Source organism: Gobio gobio (assembly GCF_949357685.1).
Source record: "Gobio gobio genome assembly, chromosome: 8".
NCBI classification, from domain to species: domain Eukaryota; kingdom Metazoa; phylum Chordata; class Actinopteri; order Cypriniformes; family Gobionidae; genus Gobio; species Gobio gobio.
In genome coordinates, this window is record NC_137114.1 from 16,556,941 (window position 1) to 16,573,620 (window position 16,680).

Here is a 16,680-nt window from a genome sequence, read left to right on the forward strand (position 1 = left end):
AATCGATAAAAGTTTCATGAAATAATATAGATATTTATCGGAGGTGCCGTGTGACGTCGTGGGCGATGCCGTCGGGCTCTGAGGGTTAATTGGTTAAACAATCAAACAAGTTTATTCAGCTACAGCGATAGTATGATGCCTATAGGGATTTCCTGGAATGATGTGTTATCGCACTTCTGCGTGGCATATTTGGAGTTTATGCGTGAGAGCGTCCTCTGGCTTTCAGATGGAGCAGCATTTACTGCTGATCACAGAGCTGTGTTGCACTGAGAAGCTGAGCATAAAATAATCACAGCCTTTACCAAATCGTGTGTGGTTTAATTTCGATTAATCAGCCCCAGTTTGAAATTGACGTCCTTAATATTTACATCTGAGTAGAGCTCGCAGTTATGCTACGAGACGTGACCTTTCCCGAACACGCGCTAAGCATTGCCAATCACAACACACTGGACCCAGCTAACCAATCACGGCACATTTCATATTTTGGAAGGAGGGGCTTCATCGAAACAGAAACTGAACGGCGCGTTTGGGCCAGACTGGAGTGAGAGGTGCTGTAATAATGTAAAATATGTGAAAAATAATGTGTTTTTTAAACAATCAAGCATGAAAGCATATTCTTGTACACCCCAAAAACAAAATCAAGATTTAAAAGAGCATAATAGGACCCTTTTGAAGTGATTCGGGTAACGTTAGAGCTCATTCGCACATTTCTAATACCTAGCATATCTAGTGTCATTCACACAGGCGCGTATCACTAATCGGTAAATGAGAGATACTAGAAACACAGGAAACACCCCGTGGCTCAAAAGGGACGTAACTAAAATAGGGACACACGAGAGCCAACATAGAATGCAAAATGTATTAACAGAATAGAACTATACAGAAAAAAACAGTGTTACAGTCAGGAGTCAGTGGTGTAAAGTGTAATGAAGGCATGGAAGGGTAATGTGCTGTAGAAATGTTGGATCTACCACAAAGAAACGAGTTTAAAGGAAACCAAATGAAATCAAGTCTAATCTGCGGCCCTCAGTGGCCTTTTCATCATACTCCTTTCAAAAGGCCGAACAGGAAGTCAGCAACAGGTGTGCTCAATGAAACCCCCCGAGAACAGTCACTTGGGACGGCGGAGCCAACTATCCACCTCAGCCCGGGGAAAACCCCACATAACATAGGAGTCGTCACACAGGAAATAAACCGGAATCCAGAACTCAGAGTCTCTTTTAGAGTCTCTAAAATAACCGTGATGTGTTGTTTGGAAAATTAACTGCACTAGGGCTGTTTGGGATTTATCTCATGATTTCTGACAGTGATATCATCAAATTTGGAAAATGTGTTAACAAAATTATTACATTTAACATACTAAAATTAGCTTAACATTAATGTGAGAATTCCAAAAACTTTGTATAATAGTTTTCTCTTAAATTTTCTACTGAGTATTTGGTTAAAGCCAATTCACACTACACCGGCAGACGGTGACAGAAACTTTGTTGGGTTTGTTGGATTTTGTTGGATCAGATGGCGTTGGCATCTGTCGGAGTTTGTTTTCGCCTATTGAACATGTTAAAGGGGTGGTTCCGTGGTTTTTTTCTAGGCTTGGTTGTGTTTATGGGGCGCAGTATAACATGTCTTAATACTTATTTTTTTTTAAAACGCCATATATTTTGTATATTTTACCCTTATTCCACACCGCTGTCTCCACTGTCCTTTGAACGGCTCGTTTGCTTCCAGCTTCTGTGAAGCCATCCCTCCGAAATACGCAATGGTCTTAGATTGGTTAGATGGCCAAATATAGTTTGTAGTTCTGCAACAGCTCTCTCTCTTTCGTAATGACTGCGACGTGGCCCCGCCCACTTTGTTGCGTGTTAGCGGGGGCAGTTTTTATGTTAATAGCAGGTGTTTATGATGTCACCAACCCGGGAAGAAGCTGCTTGTAGTCCAAACCGGCCGTTTTTGTAGGCAATAAAATGCCATAACTTTAAAAGACAATATCTCCGTTTGCATTGAACTTTCAGCGCTGTAACTTTGCAGATACTGTTTATGCTCAAGCAGCAACATTACACACTAGGTAAAGTTAAAAAAGCGAAATTGCATGCAACCACCCCTTTAAATTGTCACTTGTCGGGTTGTGTATAAGTACATCTTATGATGTACTTGAATCTGGTGATTGTCCGCATTGGTCGAGGTCTGTATTTTTTTTTACTTACTACTTCAGTTTCTGAATGTGAATGTGAAACATGGAAAAACAAAATTACAAACATTTACGTTAATAAATAAGATAATTTGCTTGAGTATTCGACTTTGGAAATGGGCAACGCTCGGATTAAATGCTTCATACAGATATAAAAGTTAAAGTCAATGGGTGAGTAAACATGATTCCAAAATAATTATCAATGTTCGTGCATTTCCAAAGAAACATTTTCCCATGGAGAGACCGGTATGGGAAAATTCCCAACAAATTCTGAGACACGGTTCTTGAAAATTACTAGCTCGAAGTAAAGATGTTTCCATGGTACTAAACATACATCATAAATCTCATTGAAGTATTTGATTATACAGACGAGCAGCTGTGCATCTTCACACAGTTGGCTGAACTTCAAAACTGAGGGATCTTGCAAGAATCCGTAGTTGGGAACGCTAGAGGCATTTCTGAAGGAGTGGCTGTTTATGTGTCTGCCTTTTACGCAAGGTTGATGACAAAGCATGTAGTCATTAAAAACAACATGCCATCCATACTTCTGGCACTATACGCGCTGTTGGCATTGTATAAATAATACAATATTGCCACAGTAGGGAATATGTGTGGAAAAATAGAACCGTATACTTAAACTTAAACCACCACAGGTTAATTATGAGCCGAAAGTGTTTTTAAACTTCTCAATTTAATATAAGTTCCCTAGCATGTTTTGTTCTATCAAACGAACTAAAATCGAATGCAATATGGCTTAGTGCCTTTATCAAATTGCACATATACACCGATCAGGCATTCAGCAAATATTTTGCCCTGGTACAAAACAAAAATGTTTCAGGAATGGTTTGAGGAGCACAACAATTAGGGTTGTGCCGATGGACGATATCATCACGATGGAGCTCCACCATCAAGATGCCACGCCCCCGTTGTGAGTGCGACACACACTAATCCTCTTCTATAGTATTAGTTAAACTAAAAACTTAGCAGGGATTGCTCTGTAAATTTAATTGAGAATGTAACTAATGCATATATGCTATTTTAAATACTGTAGTCTATGCCAGATATATATATAGAGCCTACATTTTGAAATCGTTTGAGGCTGAAACATCCGTGTGTTTATTTTAGCACTTCCGTCAGTGAAACAACACAGCCTATAAAACATTTAAACGATTTTCAGTAAATAATGGTTACCTCAAGAATATAAGACAATAAAAAAGTAGTTCGAAAAATAATGATTCATACTATTTCTCCACAAAGATGCGTCATACCGCTCTGCGTTTGAGAGGAATGTGGGACACAAGCTGGATAGACACCTTTCGAATATCTTCATCTTCATGTTTTCTCCTGATGTTGCAAGGCAACACTTGTTGTAAAAGGTCTGAAGTGCGGATTTTATCTTCCACAAGGTCAAGACAATTAGGCAATGTTTGATTATTCACTGCCAGAGAAAACGAAACTAAAATCACCGGCGTGTGTGAAATGCGCTATTCAAATAAACCAAACTTGACGCGCCTTACCAAGTTTAATAACAAGAACAAACTGTGTTAAATAAAATTTGAAGTAAAAAGGTATTCGTCCCACAGTGTTTTTATACTTTACCACAGTAAAGGATGTGAATAGTTATAATAGACTTAGGAAATTTTTGGAAAAGATTCGAGATGTCCATGTCCATTGGGATAAAATGGACTAGGCATATTGTTAAAATTCACGGAAAATCGAGTGAACAGATCCAGATCGCAAAACAGAATGAAAAGGTGCTATCTGACCATTATTTCCTTTCTAGGCTAAATAAAGCTTTGTTCTTCACTCCTTTGGTAATATTCACGTGAAACAGCATTCACATACAAGACACTGGGTTAGTAAAATAAAATATTTTTTATATAACACTAAAACATTAAACATTAAAACACTGCTAGTAAAATAACTAAATTAATTTTTTTAAAGTAGAAAATAGTATTTATGTAAAGAGATAAAAAGAGCTCAACTCTTAAGTGAAAGGAAGCTATTTTTTCCCCCTCACGTGCAACCTAGCGGATGAGTCATTATTTGGGTTCGTAAAAATAACGAAATGATAGTTTTAAGTAGAAAATAGTATTTATGTAAAGAGATCTAGTATATTATCTACCTATTTACCTAATCCCCCCCCCCCCCCCCAAACGACGATCATCGACCGTCACGATGTTTTACTGTAAACATCGTCAACTGCCAATTTAGGGGACATCGCCCAACCCTAACAACAATGAGTTTGAGGTGTTGACTTGGCCTCCAAACTTGCCTTTGCCGTTTTCACGTGCGTAAAGGATTGTATACCACACTATTTGCACAAGCCAGCGGCATTCATACCGCATGGTAGAACTCCTCATTCTGAGCAACTTTACCGCCACTGTCAATCGGAATCGTTTGTTAAATATTGGAGATTTTTTCAAAAACATTTGCAAACTAGTCCTAGGTTTTTGGCTCAACCACGATAAAACCACTGCAGCGCAATTCTCGGGACTCTCTTGGTCAATAATTATAAAAAAATTTTTTTTACTTTGGCCTTTGGATAGCAATAGCAGGGTCATTTAGAAAATGGGCATTGCCAAGTCCACCCAAAAGCCTATTGATCCTAAACGAAATCTCTAAACTTAAGGAAAATAGGTGGGAACATGCGACAAATGATTTAAACAAGCATGCAAACTTTTATGGAGATCGGCCCATAGGTGGGGGCCGGGGGGCTATAAATGTTTTAACTTTATAATAGGGCTGTCAAAAGATTAATCGCATCCAAAATAAAAGTTTGTGTTTACATAATATATGTGTGTGCATAATTATTATTTATATATAAATACACACACATTCATGTATATATTTAAGAAATATTTGCATGTATACTGTATATACATTTATATAATCTATAATATATATAAATATAAATGTTTTATATATAAAAATAATGTTTTTTTCTTAAATATATACATGCTTGTGTGTGTATTTATATATAAATAATAATTAACAGAGTACACACACATATATTATGTAAACACAAACTTTTATTTTGGATGCGATTAATCTTTTGACAGCCCTACTTTATAAACTATATATTTCCTATAAATTGTCATTTTCTTCTATGATTTAAGTGGTTACAAGCTTGCTAAATAAAACGTAGTAACTTTTTATGCATGTGCTTAAAGGTCTTAAAACGCTTGAACCTCAATAATTGCTGCTTGCAGCTGTATTATTATTAACATTTTACCAAAATCAAGCTCAAATTGAGTTTTTGACCAGTGAATTTCGGGCATACGTTTTGTCCGTCATTTAGAATGGCATCTGAGTAACTGCATCGCATTAGGTTTTCATCAACTTACAGGTTAAAAAGTTTATTGTACCTATGAATGTTGCGAAATATGTAGATATAAGGTTTTTGCCAGACAGATATGCACATTTATGCATTCACATTATTGGAAGGTTTTTTTTTTTTTTGTTTTTTTTTAATTGGCCTATCATTTACTTTAATAATTTATTTGCAATTTTCTGATTCATTTCCTGTCCTCTCTTGTACACAGGTGTTTGCCTGGGGCTACAACAACTCCGGGCAGGTGGGCTCCGGATCCACGGCCAACCAGCCCACCCCGCGCAGGGTCAGCAGCTGCCTGCAGAACAAGGTGGTGGTCAACATCGCCTGCGGACAGCTCTGCTCCATGGCCGTCCTGGACAATGGAGAGGTGAGTTTAAATTAATGACAGGTTTAATCAATACGTACAGATGACAATCGATTGAAAAAATTATAAATTCAATGAAATTTATTCACAAGCAGTGTTGGGGGTAACGCATTACAATTGGCACGAGTTATGTAATCAGATTACTTTATGTAACTAGTAGAGTAACTCATTACTTTACTTTCAAATTTACAACAAAATATCTGAGTTACTTTTACAAATAAGCAACACCAGTTACTTTGTTTTCCCATGTATTGACCGACAGCTCTCCTGTCCTCATGTTGAGAGGAATCGTGAGTAAGTGCAGAGGCGTTGTGTGCGCTGTGTGTGAACATGATGTTATTGTAGCGCTACACTAAATGTGAACATGCATTTACTCATCTCACTTCCACATAAACACATTCAGTATTCCTCAAAAGGAATAAGAATATCAGAATATTACGCAATAATTGAATGTGAAATAACACAAATACTGTATACTTTGTCTTTAAAGGGGTCATAACACACACAGTTTCTGCCAGTCTCATGTTAATCTTGAGTACCTATAGAGTAGTATTGCATCCTTCATATCTCTGAAGAGTCTTTAGTTTTATCATATTTATAAAAAACAGATACGCTGTACCGATTCTTTATGAAAATAGCCAAACTCGCGAAGGCGTGCAGTGGGCGGAGCTTAAGAATCTCAAACACACACTCCCTGGATAATGTTCGATTCACTATACGTTCGTGTTGTTGACATTATATGCACTTACTCGCCAATTGCTAACAAAACACAGACATTTGATTTAGTTTGATGCAAACTTTCCGAAACTTGTTCAAATCCTGAAGGAGTGTATTTGGCACAGAAATACTCCGTCATACGTCCAGCTCATTTATTTATTTATTTAAATAAGTCAAAATACAGAATACCCCTCCCCCCATTTAATCTCTTTTAATTAACCAATGTCTGTGCTGCTGATCTTTTGATCCAATTCAACCATATAAATAAACAAAACATCACATTTGTGTTTTTTTTTCTTTCTTTATTGCTGAAGTAAGAGTGATACACTTTCTTCTGCGTCCTATTCTTCTGTGATCCAGAATGGTAGCACAGCTGAAACCCCATTTCCAGAAAAGTAAATTAGCATTTTGGTAAAATGCAATCAAATCAAGAATTTGTGATTTTGTTAATTCTATTTAACCTTTATTTAACTGACAAAATGTTTTCACTGGCCAACTTAATTGTATTTCCTAATAAATATAAACCAATTTTGATGGTTGGGATGGATAAAATATTATAGAATATCCTAGCTAAATAGTTTTGAAACCATCCACAATAAGCAGGTGAACTGGTAATGGGCGAGGGTATCGTGTTTGGGTGTAAATGGAGCATCCACCACCTTTGCAGATTGGTTATGGCCCAATACTTGTGCCAAATTTCATGAGAGACTTGTCAAACAATTCTGATTTCTCAATTTCTCAATGCAAGGTTGCAAGAAGCCCTCAGATGGCATTGCATGACAAACCATCATGCTACCAGTTTAAATACCTAAATACTGTGTTTTTTTTTTTTTGTATCTTACAAAATGTCCCAACTTTTCTGAAAATGGGGTTGTACTGTACAGGCATGGACTTGCATTTCCTTCAGCCTAAGGCTTATTCATTTCACTTTTGCTGTGAAAGGGCCTTTACGTCTGCCAAAAATAGAGCTTTTTTTGTTATTAAAAAAAACAAACAAGCAAGCCCAAACCAGGTGAGGAAAAAGTAACTCAAAAGTAGCAAAACACATTACTTTCCATAAAAATAACTAACCCAATTAGTTACTTTTTTAGGGAGAAATGCATTTTTGTAACGCATTACTTTTAAAAGATTACATGTATTACTGTTTGTTGGATCAGCCGCCACATGAAGAAAATAAATGTCTGTGACATGGGGCATGAATAATTGTTTGATTTGTTTTTGTTTTTTTAAATAATTATAGTAAAGTAATGTGAGCATGCAGTCAGGACATGTTGGCATGCTGTCGGGACATGGAATTTAGTTCAGTTACAGTTTTGACATGTGGCAAACGGTGATTGTTGTCAACGGTCTCAGCTCTCAGCCAGAAGGCTCATTTCTGTGCCTGAGTATGTCTTAAACACATATAACACAAGAAACCGTGAGAACTGTAAGTAGTTACAGCCTTTTTAGATTTACAAATTTATTTGCCACATTCATATATAGTTTTTGGATTCAGTAATATGGTGGCGTTGAATTTTGTAAAGGTCCCATGGTATGAAATTACCATTTTACCTTTAATATGAGTTCCTCTAGCCTGTATATGGTCCCCAAGTGGCTAGAAATTCTAGCCGAGTTCTGGGTGTCCTGCTCTGCCTTTGAGAAAATGAGAGCTCAGACGAGCCGATCTGGAATCTTCCCTGTATGTCGTCATACGGGGAAACGTTACCTCCCCTTCCTCTGCTTTTCCCGACCAGAGAATTTGGAGAAAATGGATTCAGATTATCAGTCGCGATGTCAGCACAGGCTTTACAAACAGACTTTAGCATATGGATTCGACAGCACCGCCACAAACAGTGTTCATTAATGCCTGATCTGTGATCAGTTTCAGCCTAACATTACTGTGATCAGTGATTTCTGATGTGTAGCTAATCATTCAAGTTCACGCAGACTTTCTCTCTAAATCGTTTAATGCTGTCAGTCCCGCCGCTGGCCGTCTTGATGCCCTCAGTGTAATGCATCAGTGAATCAAGCCAGTGACTAAAACGATCAACTTCACATCGTTTCTGTTCGTAGCATGAAACAAATCGGTTATTTAAATTGTGATTAGACGCTAGATTAGCGATCAAAGAACATTCTCTTTATAATGTTCGGATCTATCAATCACACGTCGCGAGTGTATCTGCACACTTGCCCAAACTCCCGTTATAATGAATGACACTGTTATGCTGCACAAAGCTCTTACTGTATTCCTGTCGATGTCGTGTTTGCTGTTAGTTGTGGTGAAAGTATTTTGTGAGAGAACGCGCTAGATCACTGCATTCACACGATCAACAGATTTAATGTGTACTCAATGCTCATCACTGCAGCCTTTCGTGTGATGGGAAAAGATCTAAAAATAATGCTATAATCAACACTTTGACGAGTCATTCATCTCGACGGCTGTGATGGTAGAAAAACGGAGTAAAAGTTTTCGAGAGGGGTTCCACATGTTACAAAGTTCGTAGAATAAGGAGGAAGAAGACAGGGTCGCGTGACTGGGACTCGCACTCACAACGCTCTCGACAACTCGGTATAATAAAACTTTCTCAGCTATCTTGTGTGCCCAGTCCGTCTCTCTCTGGTCCACATGCAGTCCGTCTCTCTCTCTCTGGCATCGCTTGCAGACCTCGCTAAACCACGCCCCCTCTGCCACATAATCTAACACTCATTTCAAATGCAAAGATGTCAGCCAATCACAACAGTGGGCGTTTTCACTGAAGTCTCACAGCAGACATGCCCCTTGAAACAGAGCATTCAAGCCAGAGGGCTAATATCAGTATAGAAAAAATGCCTTTTATTTCTAAATTAGGACATTTATTTGATGTAAAAACTATACTAACAATATAAGTACACCTCAGGAAACATTATAAAATAATAAAAACAATCCATGCAATGGGACCTTTAAAACTGTGTTATGGTTAATACCCAATGTTGAGAGTGTTTTCGTAGTAAAATGGTAATTGTAGTTGTTCATGTTGTTGCTGTGCTTTACATGCTGTAATCAGCACTGGGTTTAACTTGAGGCTCTGTGTTGACAGACGTATGGCTGGGGTTATAACTGCAATGGACAGCTCGGTTTGGGCAACAATGGCAACCAGCAAACCCCCTGCCGGATCGCTGCCTTACAGGGAATCAACATCGTACAGGTGACAAACACAGACTTCTGGGTATTAATCAGTGGGATATGGTGGTCTTCTGAAATGAGGAGTTTTTCATGAGAAAAACTTAGCTTTTACTTTGCAATGGACAAGCAAGCAATGCTATAATTATTTATATTCTATGCTAACAATAACATGCATTTTATGCAAGTCCCAATTTTATGCATATTAAATTGTTTGCATTGATTCAAAATAATAACTGTAAAGTATAGTAAAATGCAGTGTTGTTTTAGTATTATTTATATGCTATTATAATATTTGTTAATATTTTGATTTAGCTTTTTAGATTTTCTGTTATCATTTTAACTTTAGTAATTTTATGTGCTTTTGTCAATTTGTCTATTTAGCTTTACTCTATATTTAATTCAGTTTTAGCTTTATTAACTTTAGTACTTAAGTACAACTTAAACTGATTTTATTTCAGTTAGAAGCCAAGGCAACATTGCTAATTTTCATTTAAGTTTTTAGGTTTAAGTTCTAAAAATCTCATATTTATATTTTATTTCAGCTTTATTTCTATTTATTATTAATAATAATAATAATAATAATAATAATAATTGTACAATTATATCATATAAAATATAACTATAAAATAATTATGTTTAATAGTTTTATTTACCAGTAACAACAATGGTAATTTTTTTAAATAGTGACAGATTTATACATGTTGGATTTTGTAATATTTTTTTTGTTGTTCCTTCAATTATTTTGTAATCCATATTTATTTAAGTTTGTCTTGATACCAGGAAATCATTCCTGGTATTAAGACAGATGGTAACACTTTACTTGAAGGGGTGTGCATAAGACACATGTCATGAATATGAAGGAGTTTGTATGCATGTTTATGACAACTGTCATTGTGTCATTCGCTCAATTATGTAATTAATGCAAAGATGACATTATTTGAGATGTCTTTATGACAACTTGACATAACCAAGACAACATAACCTGTCATAAATCTTTTTTTGAAGTTGAATTTGTCATTTAAAATGTCATTAAGTGTCATTAATACTCTGTCAAATTATTTTATAACAGCGTCATGAATATTTTTCAGTTCATAATGTTTTTTAAAAAAAAGTTTCCTAAACCGCATCCCACACATTTATATTTTCTTGAAATGCTTTTTTACATCATGGATAAGTCATAATCATAATGGCGTACACCTAACCAGTGCTGCCACTCTATCATTTTGAGGTGAGTTTTCACTGTTATAAAATAATTTGACAGAGTATTGACACTTAATGACATTTTAATGACAAATTCAACTTGTACCACTGTAGTTTAGGTCAAGGAAAATATTCATGACACTGCTGTAAAATAATTTGACAGAGTATTAGCACTTAATTTGGATAATATTTAATATTTTAATACTTAAGTTTGATAATTAATCTGCTATGTCATGTTTATGACAGGCTTTGTTGTCTTGGTAATGTCAAGTTGTCATGACAAAGACACTGACAGGTTATGATGTATTGGTTTATGTCAAGTTGTCATAACTAAGACATCTCAAATAATGTCATCTTTGCATTAAAAATGACAAAATTGAGTGAATGACACTTAATGACAGTTGTCATGAACATGCATAAAAACTCCTTCATGTTCATGACATGTGTCATGTCATGATTATGAAGGTGTCATGTCAGTCTTATGCACACCCCTTCAAGTAAAGTGTTACCAGACAGATTATTTTCTGTGTATGACCTTTAAATGATCGATAGACAAACAGGAAATAGAATTGCAAAAGTATTAGACAAAAAAAAAAAAAAAAATGTTGTGACTATTCTAAATCATTGTTCAAACTAGTTTTTGTATATAGCCATGTCAGTCATATCAGTGGTTTGTGACCGCCCTGTTCAACCTCATGGATGGCCTAATACTACTCACATTTATCTCAATTACCCCACATTAGTGTAAACATTCAGCTGCCAGGTAAATGTATCATAGCTGCAGATGCGCCAGCAAATAAGGTATTTCTATCAGCCCTGATCTGCCTTCTCTCCACAGGTGGCATGTGGGTATGCACACACGTTGGCTCTTACAGACGAGGGATTTGTTTACTCTTGGGGTGCGAACTCCTACGGGCAGCTGGGTACGGGCAACAAGAGCAACCAAGCTGTGCCCACCCTCATCAACATGGACAAGGAGAGGTGAGATTCACATCGCGGCTTCACATCTGACTGATTTAGACAGTTGATATGGTGGAAATAATTAGCCTGTCATCTTCTCACCTGGTTTTCTGTGCAGCTGAATACGTCTGGGTGACAGTTTAGACATACTGGTACTATATTCATACCCTTAGTTCATGTCATGCATTTCCTTAACATTTAACAAAGACGCAATCAAATTGAGGGAGAAAAGTAGGTTAACTATGAACGGTTGAGGAAGCACAAAAGGAACTGTCATCACACGTGGGCGTCCACTCAAGAATTGTGGGAAACTGAGAGAGCTCTTCAGTTGGGACTAGAAAAAAAAGTCTGTTTAGTTAATAATCTATACTTGAAAATCTTAAAGACCCCTAACTGTTGAGCAGTAGTGTATATGTGTGAGAGAACATTGACACGGCACAATGCCTCTGAATATGTTTAGAATAATCCCAAATGAATCCCTTTATTTTGTTGTGTAGTTTCTTCCTGGTACTCAAGATTCGGTTTTTGAATAATGTGTCAAAATCAGTGACAGCAAATGTCATAGTCTTTTGACTAAAATGCCATTTAGTTTTAGTCATATTTATAATAATATACTTAGACATAATTACAAAAATACACGAAAGAGTTTTTTTGTTTGTTTTTTAAAAACATCTATATAGTTTTTATAATTTTGTATTTCTGTTTTAGTTAGTATATCAGGTTAAGCTAAACCTTCAAATAAGTTTAAAGGGTTAGTTCACCCAAAAATGAAAATTCTGTCATTAATTACTCACCCTCATGTCGTTCGACACCCGTAAGACCTCCGTTCATCTTCAGAACAGAAATGAAGATATTTTTGTTGAAAGCTGATGGCTGAGAAAGGCTTCAGATAGGCCTCCATTGGCATTCAGTACATTTACACTCACAAGACCCATAAAAGGCACTTAAAACTGTCGTTATACAGTCCATCTCACCACAGTGACTCTACAATAATTTTACGATGCGACGACAATAGTTTTTGTGCGCAAAAAAAAATCTAAATAACACCTTTATCCAACCTCTTCTTGCCTTCCGTGTGTGCCTCCACGGCGCATGCGCGAGAATATGACGTAGCGCCGGCGTTCGGGAATCCATGAAATGCACACTTTATCCCCATTTTGAGAACTACGCCGAGACCTAAAGCACGATCAATGTAGAATGCTTAGACACGCGCGTCTTCCTCTGCTTGTAAACAAATCGCTTCTGGGTCATGTGTCCGAACGCCGGATCTACGTCATATTCTCGCGCATGCGTCGTGGAGGCACACACGGAAGACAAGAACAAGTTGGATAAAGGTGTTATTTAGAATTTTTTTTTGCGCACAAAAACTATTGTCGTCGCATCGTAAAATTATTGTAGAGCCACTGTGGTGAGATGGACTTTGTAACGACGTTTTAAGTGCCTTTTATGGGTCTTGTGAGTGTAAATGTACTGAATGCCAATGGAGGCCTATCTGAAGCCTTTCTCAGCCATCAGCTTTACACTAAAATATCTTCATTTGTGTTCCGAATATGAACGGAGGTCTGACGGGTGTCGAACGACATGAGGGTGAGTAATTAATGACAGGATTTTCATTTTTGGGTGAACTAACCCTTTAGGTGTATTATTATTTTTTAAATTTCAGTTAACATTTATTTAATTTCAAGTAATTCATTTTTTTTATGGTTTTAGTTAACCATCATAACTTTATTGAATAATATGTCAAATACTGTTCTTAGTCTTCCCTCCTGACTGTGAATTAAATGAGATGAATTTAAATGGTTTATTCTGTATAACCAAAAACGTATATATAATGCGTGGCTGTTAATTATAAACAAGCTCGAAATACACATTGACTCTTATTTTGAAATGTCTTACTATTGCAGTTGCAGGAGCTCATTCAAGTTATAACCGTCTAAGACATATTACTATATAAACATTGTAAAGTAAACATTGTCATTTCTTCATCAGCATTAGTTCATTAACAATTTCCTGGCATAAATGTGCGCTATTCATTGATTGTGAGCCGTTTTTTAGCAGTCTGAACTGAAGCGCTTGTATGAGCCTGTAGAAGCGCAACAGCGCCGCATTGTCCAGCGGTTAGATCCGCACATTACTATTGAAATGTGCACATCTGTTACACGTAGACATCAGTTCTGACTGGATCTCTTCCCTAATCGTCCCTCCCTAACATCTTCGCCTCGGTTTTATTTGTTGACGAAAATGACAGTAGATTTTTCTCATAGTTTTTTGTCATCCAAAACTGGTTTTCATTTAGTTGTCTCGTTTTCGTCAGTACATTTTTTTTAACTATGACACAAATTATTCGTCAACGAAATTATCACTGGTCAAAATAACATAAAGAATGAATTACTGTATGTGGTGGATTGTTTCCTAGTTATTTTACCGTTTACCAATCGAAATGTCTTTTATCTTATACATCAAACGTACGGAGAAGCTTTTCACATGCTTTTAATGATGTAACTACAGAATCTGTGTCACCTGCAGAATGGTGGAGGTCGCTGCGTGCCACACCAGTCACACATCGGCGGCGAAAACACAGAGCGGTCAGGTGCTGATGTGGGGTCAGTGTCGGGGTCAGGCCGTGGCTTACCCTCACCTCACACACTTCACCAGCACTGACGACGTCTTCGCCTGCTTCGCCACGCCGGCGGTCACCTGGCATCTCCTGTCTGTGGGTAAGAGCGTCGTCCCAAAATCAGCTTTCTCACTGCATACTAAAGCTTAGCTCTTGTTAATGTTTACAGCACACTTGTGTTTAGTGCTCAATGGTGATCGCTCACAAATTCTTTGCTAAACAGTCTTGGACGAACCAACCGGCTCTGAGATGAGCCAGTATTACAGCATTTTAGTTGGCGTTGTGAGAGTTAATGTTAGGTTGAAAGCTGGGTAATGTTAGCTGACCAGCATGCAAAAATTCACCACCGTGGAAATTGGCACGATTCCCATTACTACGGTGCTCTGCACATGACATACTCTGAAAACTAAATATCATGGCCACTAAATAAAAACAAGGCAAGGGAAAGAATTAGCACTACATGTAAAGACTGTGTGTGTGAAAGGGGCTAATGTCAAGTTCAAGTATGTCCCAATAAATCAGCATTGATTTATGAATATGGGGAACGCTGAATATGGTGTTATTGTTGCATACTGTTTAATAATGCACTACAATACACTGAGGAGAAAATTGAATCTGCCACTATTTGCCCTAAATATAAATGGCATGTAATAACTATTTACACATCTATTTAGTGCAAAGAAAATACTGCTATTTTCACTTAGTGTGTAAAGAAAATATTTCTTGTTGCTATTTACACTTCAAAATAGACACTTTTTGTCTTCTTATCAGTAACTTATAATCAGTGCTTTACTGTCAAATATGGCTTTCTATGGGACAATTTTTTTGTTACTTGTACTAATTGTGCAATACAATATCACAACTTTCATATAATATAATGTAATATACACCGATCAGGCATAACATTATGACAGGTGAAGTGAATAACACTGATGATCTCTTCATCACAGCACCTGTTAGTGGGTGGAATATATTAGGCAGCAAGTGAATATTTTGTCCTCAAAGTTGATGCATTAGAAGCAGGAAAAATGGGCAATTGTAAGGATTTGAGTGAGTTTGACAAGGGCCAAATTGTGATGGCTAGACAACTGGGTCAGAGCATCTCCAAAACTGCAGCTCTTGTGGGGTGTTCCCGGTCTGCAGTGGTCAGTCTCTATCAAAAGTGGGCCAAGGAAGAAACAGTGGAGAACCGGCGACAGGGTCATGGGCGGCCAAGGCTCATTGATGCACGTGGGGAGCGAAGGCTGGCCCGTGTGGTGCGATCAAACAGACGAACTAATGTAGCTCAAATTGCTCAAGAAGTTAATGCTGGTTCTGATAGAAAGGTGTCAGAATACACAGAGCATCACAGTTTGTTGCGTATGGGGCTGCATAGCCGCAGACCAGTCAGGGTGCCCATCTGACCCCTGTCCACTGCCGAAAGCACCAACAGTGGCACACGAGCATCAGAACTGGACCACGGAGCAAAGGAAGAAGGAGGCCTGGTCTGATGAATCACGTTTTCCTTTTCATCACGTGGATGGCCGGGTGCGTGTGCGTCGCCTACCTGGGGAACACATGGCACCAGGTGCACTATGGGAAGAAGGCAAGCGGGCGGAGGCAGTGATGCTGTGGGCAATGTTCTGCTGGGAAACCTTGGGTCCTGCCATCCATGTGGATGTTACTTTGACACGTACCACCTACCTAAGCATTGTTGCAGACCATCTACACCCTTTCATGGAAACAGTAAAAGGGGGACCAACACAATAAAAGTCATAATGTTAATGCCTAATCACTGTATATGTGTGTAAGTGTGTGTGTGTGGAACCCTACTAGAACCCTCTGTCTCCTAACTAGACGCTTCACTTTGAAATGTATTGTTTAATGTTGTATATCCTGACTCCTTTCTGCTCATTAGATGGAGATGACTACCTGACTGTTGCCCAGTCGCTAAAGCGAGAGTTTGATAGCCCAGAAATCTCTGACCTGAAGTTCCTGGTCGATGGCAAGTGTATTCACGTGCACAAAGCCCTTCTTAAAATCAGGTAACTTGAAACCTGCAATCAAATAATCTCCTAAAGCCTTTTGCCTTTCGTCGTGTATTAACTAAAAATTATTTATGATGGTTTTCCTGTTAACCAGAGGGAGCTTTCTAATATGGTTTTTCCTCAGGTAT

The 16,680-nt window shown here is 37.7% G+C and overlaps 1 protein-coding gene across 4 annotated transcripts in view; it reads left to right on the plus strand.

Moving 5' to 3' along the window:
* The window catches only part of rcbtb2 (regulator of chromosome condensation (RCC1) and BTB (POZ) domain containing protein 2), a 44,552-nt gene that overhangs the window by 16,480 nt on the left and 11,392 nt on the right, over positions 1-16,680 (plus strand). For all 4 annotated transcript variants that reach the window (XR_013817004.1, XR_013817005.1, XM_079822956.1 and 1 more), the window contains exons 5-9: positions 5,734-5,892; positions 9,663-9,770; positions 11,787-11,929; positions 14,435-14,625; positions 16,423-16,549. Coding sequence is in view for 2 of the 4 variants with exons in the window: in XM_079822956.1 (XP_079679082.1) it covers positions 5,734-5,892; positions 9,663-9,770; positions 11,787-11,929; positions 14,435-14,625; positions 16,423-16,549 (728 nt within the window). In the remaining 2 variants the exon portion in view is untranslated. The remainder of the gene's footprint in view (positions 1-5,733; positions 5,893-9,662; positions 9,771-11,786; positions 11,930-14,434; positions 14,626-16,422; positions 16,550-16,680) is intronic.